The sequence below is a fragment of the Lytechinus variegatus genome, chromosome 3 (assembly GCF_018143015.1).
Source record: "Lytechinus variegatus isolate NC3 chromosome 3, Lvar_3.0, whole genome shotgun sequence".
NCBI lineage: Eukaryota > Metazoa > Echinodermata > Echinoidea > Temnopleuroida > Toxopneustidae > Lytechinus > Lytechinus variegatus.
Genome location: NC_054742.1, coordinates 70,218,197 through 70,227,431, shown reverse-complemented (window position 1 = coordinate 70,227,431; position 9,235 = coordinate 70,218,197). Strand labels below are relative to the sequence as shown.

The 9,235-nt window shown below is 36.2% G+C and overlaps 1 protein-coding gene across 1 annotated transcript; it reads left to right on the top strand.

Annotated features, from left to right (window-relative positions):
* Positions 1–428: 428 nt before the first annotated feature.
* On the top strand, positions 429–7,452 carry LOC121411821 (pre-rRNA-processing protein TSR2 homolog). Its single transcript, XM_041604692.1, has 6 exons — positions 429–538; positions 2,816–2,906; positions 3,881–3,972; positions 4,504–4,638; positions 5,476–5,662; positions 6,180–7,452. Exons 1-6 carry the CDS (start codon positions 458–460, stop codon positions 6,239–6,241), a joined length of 648 nt encoding a protein of 215 aa, XP_041460626.1. The 5' UTR covers positions 429–457; the 3' UTR covers positions 6,242–7,452.
* Positions 7,453–9,235: the final 1,783 nt, after the last annotated feature.

Here is a 9,235-nt window from a genome sequence, read left to right as displayed (position 1 = left end):
TTGGACAATTCATTATTCAGTGGATGCCATTCAACTCTCATTTAATTTAAGACAGTCTCAACGAGTAGCTAGCAAAAAAGGTGCCAGAGCTGAGGCAGAGCTCAGAGCGGCGCCGCGATTGATGAGCCACGCGGGAGCACCGGCGGGCAGCAGCAAGCTAGCTCCGTACCGGCCACGGCCGGCCCAGCTGTCACTGTGCAGTCTCTCTCAGTCTCACAGTCACACACTCGCTTACCATCATTTCTTAGGTCTAGACTCTAGGCCCTACTTACTTTATAAACGCTTAAGTTGATTAAGGAGCAAATGAAGCATGTAAATAATTAGTTGAACATTATTACCTCATATCGAAAAAGATATCCTTTCTAAGTCTACATTTGCCTCTTTTTTCCGTCCCGTCTGAAAAAAAGCTTCGCAACGGCCACGACCGCTGAGGGAGCTAGTTTAATGAGAGAGAAGCATGGCTGTCGCAACTAAAGAACACCTTGTTGTTTTCCACCAAAGTATTCAATCTATATTTGACGGATGGACAGGTTTACAGGTGAATACAGAAATATAAATTTTCAGCGAAAAATCCATTAAGGAGATTTTTTACATCGATGAAAAAAGCCTGGATCTAGATTAGAAATTGTTTGCTTAATAATATGTGTTAAGCCCCATAAATTGCAATCTGTGTTTGTTAAATAGGCCTAGCTAGATCTACCGGAATATAATGTAAAAAATGTTAGTTTCTCAGTCACCAGTCAATGAAGAAGATGGCAAAATGCCCACCACTTTCCCTAATTATCACGGTCGGGGACGGCTGTTATCGCGGGAAAAGGGGTCAATTTCACGGAACGTCCGCGGACAGAACACTGCACTCCTCGAAATAGTGAAAATAGGCCATTAGGGGTGCTCACCGTCCTCGATCTGATGGAAATAGGGGTCAAGGAAAAAGGGGATAATCATCATGGGAAGTAAAATCCGTCACCGAGTCACCAGCCACAGAGGGCGTGCTCATATTGCTCTGTATTATGTTGACAACTCTAGGCCCTACATTTATTTTGATAAAGAATTCTACTTTTCTGATTCTTTGAATTATTGTATTTCCTATATACTATCAGTAATGACATGGCTCTTGGTCATCATTAAGGACTGAGCGCTCTGACGCCTGTGTTGCGCAATTTCCTCTAATTAGGAAAGGGTATATAAAATTAATGTCCTGTACTTGAAATATGGTAAACATGGTAAATAGGGGTAATTACAATCTTATAATTAGCCTAATTCTAATAGGGTGTTTCAAGGTACCATTTTACCGCAATTTTGTCCTTGTTTTGCGTGAAAATACGGGGGTAAATTTCACAAAATGTCCTTGAAATTGACTGCAATAGGGGGTGACTTGCATTTGTGGTAACGGTCATATGCGTCCCCCTCTGCGGGTGAGTGACTCCACCGGGCTCCAATCTTGAAGTTGATTCTCAGACAAAGCTTTAAGGTGCGAGATGATTTGCTTGCGGCAGGTCACCCATTTGTTTGCATGAATTTTGGTCACTAACTTCATTCAAAATAACGCTGAAGCCTGAGAATTTGAACAATGACGTCGAAATCAAAGCCGAAATACACCCGCAATATTTGGAAAAGTGGTGGGCATATTGATCTTTAAATGAGACTGAGAGTCTATTTGCGAACAATTTCTAGTGAGGAAATTTGCTCGAAGACTGCTGGTGCAAAAGCAGCAAAACTGCATCAGTGCCGTTATGTTTCAAGCTTGTGGCCCAGGGGGGGGCACTCAGTATATAATGCAAAATGGGTATGTGCCGCGGAGGGTAATTCTTTGCCAGATGAACTACCCAATGTCGCCTCTTCAAACAAGAGAAGAGGTACAGACCATCCTGCTTTGCTAAGAGAGGAGCATGGTTTTTTAGCTGCACTTACGAGTTGAAACTTTTTAGTATATTTTAAAATGGCACTGTACATACTCCACACCAGACCTGCCAAATATAGTACGATAATACACCAGTTGGTGGACTGTACTTTATCAGAAGAAGGGGACTCCCATTTTCACACTCAAATTTCCGTTCCAAGGCATAGCATTTTTGTCTTATTGAGAATAAAAACAAGGAAAGCTACTCCAATTAAGGCATAGCATTTTTCTTATCGAGAAAAAAGAAGAAAGAAATCCTCTCCAAAGCTTCGCATATTTTTCGTTACGCCGTTCTGATCGCATTGATTTGCTACAATGAGCTGCAATTTTGGTGAAAAGCGGCCGCAGAGCGCTGTCCTACCATCGCCTCAGCTCTCCATGAGCGCACCCGGCGGAGGCCGCACTAGCTGCTCATCATGCACATATGACCGTTCCATAGGGATGCATATACGCACTCACACGCTGGCGATCCGTTCCAAGGACCCCCATTTTCACTAACATTTGTAGTTCTGAGGCCCGTTCCGAGGACCCTCCTTTTTACAATAAGCCCGCTCCAAGGCCCCTGATTTTTGTCTCGCCCGCGGCACATCCCCACCATTTTTTTTGTTGAGTGCCCCCTCCCCCCCCCGGGGCTTGTGGACTGCTACTGTTTGTGGTAATTTTTATCTGTAATAAAAAGAACGGAAATTATGCACCAACTTCAGTTATATGGATATTTCTTTTCCTGGTCCATATGGTAGAGTTATTGTTGAGGTTACTTTACTGTAAAAATAATGATGAATAGATCAGCGTTTGATCTTTTCAATCCATAAAATGACCAAATAAATACGTACCCATGTGCATGTGCAGGAATCACAATAGCTTGTGACAAAGAGTAATGATCATTACAAATGTTTTTCCTTTTTTGAATTCAAGCTGGCTGCAAGGCACGGTTTCGGTGGTCGTGATAGTTTAGAGAAAGCAAGATGGATGGTAGATGCAGTATACAATTGGTTTTTAGAAAATGGTGAGTATGAAAACAAAAATACATTAAGGATGCTCAGCCAATGTAGGATTCTTAGGACACTTTAGTATGGGAGACAATCTTGGAAATTCGCTTTTCAAAAGAATTAAAGAAACAATACCAACAACAAGATTTTTCTCAACCAATATTTTGTCTCGCTGAAATAAAATGACCATTAGTTTTGTGGATGAAAACTGGATGGTGAAATGGCATGATGTAAGGAAACGGCTCGTAACATTTTCTTTTCCCCATGAAGATAATCCCGTAGCAGCAAATGTAAACCAAGAAAATTGGTCTCCCAAACTGGAGACCAAACCGTCTATAAAATTATTGAAAAAGTCATTGATGATTGGAGACCATCTCGGACTCCAATATTAGGTGTGCACCTCTACTGATATATCTCTTAAATAATTTGTTTCAGCATGAATCTGAAATATGAGAGTAAGAGCAGTTTCTAAGCTATGTTATTCAGTTTATGGAAAAAAAAATTGTATCTGAGATGGTGATTGCATTGCTTGTGTCATGTCTACGGTCTTTGTCTCAAATGCTAATGTCTTGGTCCCTTGGAGGCTTAGACATTAGCAAGACACTGTATAAGAAGAAGAGCTCAGCTTTGACCAGTTATCTCCCTCTTGCCCTCAGGCTGTCATTATTGGATGTCTTCTTACAGAAATGTCTTGATCTTGATACTGATTGTATGTCTCATTTCAGTCCTGTTTGAGACTGTCTCATACCCAACTCTTTGTTTTATAGACTTTGAGTAAATTTAGTTATATATATCTTGTTTGTCTAAACATATGTTCACAACGTTCTCCTATGTCGTTAATATTAAAATGTGGTGTTGAACTCATTATCCATGTTTTATGAAAAGAAGGAAAAAAAATGTATGATGAAGTGGACAGGGTCAATGAAAGAGTGTTTTATGAAGATGATCTAGTTTCAAATGAAATTCTAGTATTCTGTGTTATATATTACAGATGGAGTTGAACCTTATGAGCTTGAAGATTGTCTGGCTGACATTCTAGATCATGAATTTGATACATTGGCTGAAGATGGCAGCTTGAACAAGGTATAGATTTACGAAAGATTTAACTTGTAGATAATATCAAGTATGTTCTGACATTTTTTTCAACTTCTCTTTACTGAATGAGCAGAGTTTTTGGTTTGTTGGATGTAGATTTGCTGTATTATTTATGAAACTAATATGTGTGCTAATGTTACATGAAATTTTTAACATATCTGTTACAAACATTTAAAGGCACCAAATGATTCTCTTACCAACTCTACAGGATTTTGTAAAGCTTATACGCCGAGGCACTTGTGTGAAACACAAACCTACATGTAACTGTAATACAAAACAGAAATTTGTCTACTGCAATCACCATATAATCCCATATAATTATTGTATTTTACATAATTGGATATTTTACATTTGGTTGACTCAATCTTTTGTAAATATAATTTTTGAAATGTTATTAATCAATAAACCGCAACAAATCAAATCAAATGTGGTGTATAACATGCTACAAATATATATATTTTTTTCATAAATTTAATATTTAATAAAGTTGATCATGTTATTTAATTAATTCCTTTGCAGATTTCTCAAGATATCTGCAGAAACTTCCATCTATGTACAACTGGTCAATGCCAAGCCGTACGTGACAAGATTAAGCAAAGTCCAGTAGCAAGGATAGGAGATTGTGTGGCTGATGCAACAGTGGATATGGAAGAGGCAAGTCCAAGCTAATGTTGCCAGTGTTTTCATCCAGTCAATTTCAGTCCAATTCATGCTTATCCAATCTCATCCAATCCAATCCTATGCGATGAAAATTATCCCCACCCATCCGATTTAGTCAGGTCCAGGCCAATTCAATTCTTACCGTTGCTATCAATGCAACTCAAATATTAAATCAAATTGAATTGAAATGAATCTAATTGTCCAATTAAATGGAAATTTGGTGCTTGCTGATTATCGGCAAATCTAATCAAATGCAATCCAATTTGTTTCAATCTGATTTAATAATCCACTCCATCTGATGTTATCAATTTCAATCTCTGTCTTTAGGCACCCTATGCTCCTGGGGGGCCCCGTTTCATAAAGCTGTTCGTAAGTTAAGAGTGACTTTAAGAACGAGCGGTGATCCTTTCTTATGCACTTACATGTAACCATCGCCAATGAATACACCATTTACAAGAAAGGATCACCAGGCGTTCTTAAAGTCACTCTTAACTTGCGAACAGCTTTATGAAACACTGAAGATAGATATTTACTGGGCATGCCCAAAAAAAAACTTAGGTTAAATGTGCCAATACAGTAATTACTGTGGTGCTGGAGCACTTCAGTCTCAACATCTAGATATCCTTGGAAGTTAGCATAAAGGTACCATAAATCTTTTATGAAACAGGCCCCAGATATAAAATAGGCCTAAGCCAATGTTTGCACATGTCTGAATGAAGATTAGAACACATGGAATTCTTTCAATTTACAAGGAAAACTATATCTGTTCTGTGACATTACCTTTCCTTTAATCCAAGTACGAACATTAATATTGTGATTTTATCTTTGTAGGGAGATGATGCAGATGGTTCGGTGCAGGATGCTAACATGCAGGCGATGCTGGGTGGAATGAGGTTAAGTCAACCACCACCTGACGAACAAGAGGGCGCTTCGCCACAAAATAACAGTGAGATGGCTGGACCATCGACATCATTCTCAGGATCAACAGCAGAGTCATTTAGTTCTTCATCAAACTCAAGTATGTTATTGGTCTTGTTTGCTGATTGCATAATAACAATTTTTCCTGCAGGAAATATTATTTCAATTTCTGTTAGTTAAGGTAAATCCAAAGGTTATTAATCTTAAAAGTTTGACTCTGAACCAATGTTTTGTGAAAGAATTGTATTCAAAGCTTGTTGTTCAAATGTTATTGCATAAAAGGGTTACAGAAAAACAAGTTTCCAGGCAGGAATTTGTAGTGATTGCATTTGGTAACTTTTAAGGTAGAATTCATGTTTAATTCTATAAGTTTAAGCAACTCTAGATGTTATTCGCTTTCAAAGTTTGAAACCTTATTTCAGGTAAATTGAAGTGTTATTAATAGTACATCATAATTTTTTTTTTTGAAAGATGTGATCTAGTATCCCACATGTACAGGAACAATTTAACTGACATTCACAACCAAAACGAACACAGATTCAAAGCTTTCCATATTTCAAGTTTGTGACTTTCAAAACATTGACAGAATTTTCAATGTTTATTTATATTTTCTCCAGGACAAGAACCCATGGAAGAAGAGGATGGCTGGACAGTTGTACGGAAATCCAAAAAGAAATGACACAAGGAAGAAGCATTGATCTTATTGTTTATATAGATATTTATTCTTATCTTATTTTTATGTTTACAACATATAAAAGTTACACCATGCTTATTTGGAAATTATTTTTCCAGGAAAATGTAATTACAACATGATGGCTAGAAGGTATCTGATCAATGTGAATTTTGATGGCTTTATAACAGAAATACATCATAGAAATACACAACTTTCAATAAATAATATGCTACATTGTTCTTTTTTTTATAACATACAGTTTTCACTCTTTGAGTTGTATGTTAGTACTACCACCCCATCCTCTCTGTTAAAGGGAAAGTTCACCCTGACAAAAACTTTGTTGTAGAAATAACAGAAAAAATAATAACAAATATTTGTGAATGTTTGGAAAATCATTAAAGCTTAAGAAAGTTATTAGATTTTCAAGTTTTTGACTTGTGACATCATAAATTCATATGTTATGTAATATGAAATGCATAAATATCACTTTTTAATGGTTTGTGGTTGCTTATTTTGTTAATTTTCTTTTAAGGAGTGGGTGTGAAATCATTTATGTATACTGGATGTAAAATAAAAACCATTTTCAATTTTCTGAGAAAATGACATTTCATTGATTTTTTTTACCATGCGATATATAGGAAAGTTGCTCACATATGATGTCACAATTCAAATAAATTTCTAATAACTTTTTATTCTTTGATGGATTTTCCTCAAACCTTCACCAATATTTTTTTTCTGCAATTTTTAGAATAAACATTTTTAGTATGGGTGAACTTCTCCTTTAATATGGTTATGGGAAGTTTAGCATGACACAAAACAACTTGAATAATTAATGGATTGTTAGTCATTTTTGTCAGACACACTGGCGATTGGTGATTTAAAGCTGTTGTTGATGTTGGGTCAATTGAAACAAAATATATGAAAAGAGACTGGTTTGGGAGAAAAACCTCACTTTGTTCTTAATAATGTGATTTGGAAAATTTTGTAGATTCAGATTAAGTGTTGTAGCTATGGAAAACAACTTAATTGGTCTTCCAACACCGACACCAACAACAAATTGAAATCACCCATTGTGGTTAGGTATTTATTATATTTTTAATGTTAAGTATCAATAAGGTTCGACTCCTTTATGGAAAGCCTTTTGCCAATTCATTAAAGCTGTGCAATATATATTCCTGCATTGGAAAGAGTCCTCCCCTAAAGGTGAAATTTGCTGTGAAAATGGGGAAAAAGATGTACTAGTATTAAAGTATGAACTACATTTCAGCAAAAGTCTTTGATACATTATTTGTTTCTTAATTACTACTGGTACTGACTGGATGAGGATCAATGAAAAATAGAACTCTTAAAAAAAGGGCGTGGAATTGAATTATTTTTATTGTTATTATCCAATCCAAAGTTCATTTGATATAGTGCCTTTCATTTTGGTTACATAGCGCTGCGCACACACTGCCCCATGTTTTGGCCACTTAAAGAACAATTAAACACCTCAGAATGGTCAGCTTAGTCCATGCAATTAATTGTTCTCTTCAGCAAAATAGATGATACTTAATGGCTTTCTTGAATCGTTCAAATTATTATTATCATTAGCAATGATTTTTATGCATAACTTCCCAGTCTTTGGCAAATGAAACAAAATAGATGGTTGTTCCTTTCATTTCACCGTGGATGGTCATTATTAACGAGTCAGCCCCTGAAGGCGTTTCATGAAGAGTTTTGTCTGTGATTTCCACTAACTAGTTTGCTCAATCAGATGCAAGGATTTCAGTGGCTTATAACATCTGTTAGTGAATATCATTGATAAAACTTTTCACGAGATGCTCCCCAGTAATGGGGATCAAGAACGAGTCCTATCATCTGACACTGAAAACCTCACAGCAAGCCAGTGTGAAACTGGCTGAAGGATACAGTCAGGGTTGAAGATGAATGCTAGTTTGGATGATTTCGAAACGAGTTGATTCATAATCCAATGAAATTACCACCCAAGTGGCTGCACAAATGAAAAATATATGCCAAAGAATTTTGGAAGAAAATTGTGTAAGAACTGAGAAATTATCAAAATAAGCATGGGATTCAGGCATAATTACGGGTCTTTTCCCAAGTAATATACTGTCTCACATATGCTTATATGTGTTGGCAATCTACATTGAGATTTTTTTTTCAACTTAGATTTTACTATTTCACAAATTCAGTGTATGTAACTACCAGATATACCATACAGTGTGAGTCCCCAAAAACTTGACATGTCACAAATCCCAAATTTAAGGGAAAATCTTTACATGAGTACATATCTAATATGTCCGGAAAGAGTGTCTTCTCCCAAATGATATGATACCATATTTGTGTGGTATGTTTTCATGCTTGGATAATAAGTAGGTATTCTTTGTAGTGATGTAAATTTTGACTTGCTCCAAATAAGGCATGACTCCATTTACATTAAGGTTATATGTTACAGGGAAATATCATCATGATGACAAGTTGCATTTAATAAAAGCAGAAAAATGAGAGAAAACAGATTCATGAAGATTTGGCTAAAGTCTGTTGAAAAATAGAAGAGTTATGGCGTATTTAAAAGCTTTTTTAATTCTGTGACGTCACATGCAAGCAGCTCTCTCATTTGTCTTGGTAGATGAATTTCATGAAATGTTTTTTTTTTCTTAAAAAAAACATTGATACCTGTGCATTCAATATATGTGAAGAAACATTTTGAAAATTCTTATATGAAAATTTCCATTCAGTAATTATGACTGATTATCAAAATTGCAAATTCTGAAATTTATATTACATGTCATATGGGGGAGCTGCTCACATGTCTAAAATTTCATTGATCTTCGGGTCAAACCTTTACTGACATGTTTCTCTCTCAACTTTCAGATCATGATCAAACCAAATGACCTCAGGGTCCCATCTTACAAAGAGTTACGATTGATCCAATCAATCATAACTCTATGGAAATCCATCAGTGCCATAATTTTTTTCTGCAGGAACTTTGAAAAATGT

Coding starts and splice junctions, on each gene's coding strand:
- LOC121411821 (XM_041604692.1), top strand. CDS start 458: ATGGCTGTCGCAACTAAAGAACACCTTGTTGTTTTCCACCAAAGTATT. Junction 3,973..4,503: donor AAGATGGCAGCTTGAACAAG/GTATAGATTTAC, acceptor ATTCCTTTGCAG/ATTTCTCAAGATATCTGCAG. Junction 5,663..6,179: donor TAGTTCTTCATCAAACTCAA/GTATGTTATTGG, acceptor TATTTTCTCCAG/GACAAGAACCCATGGAAGAA.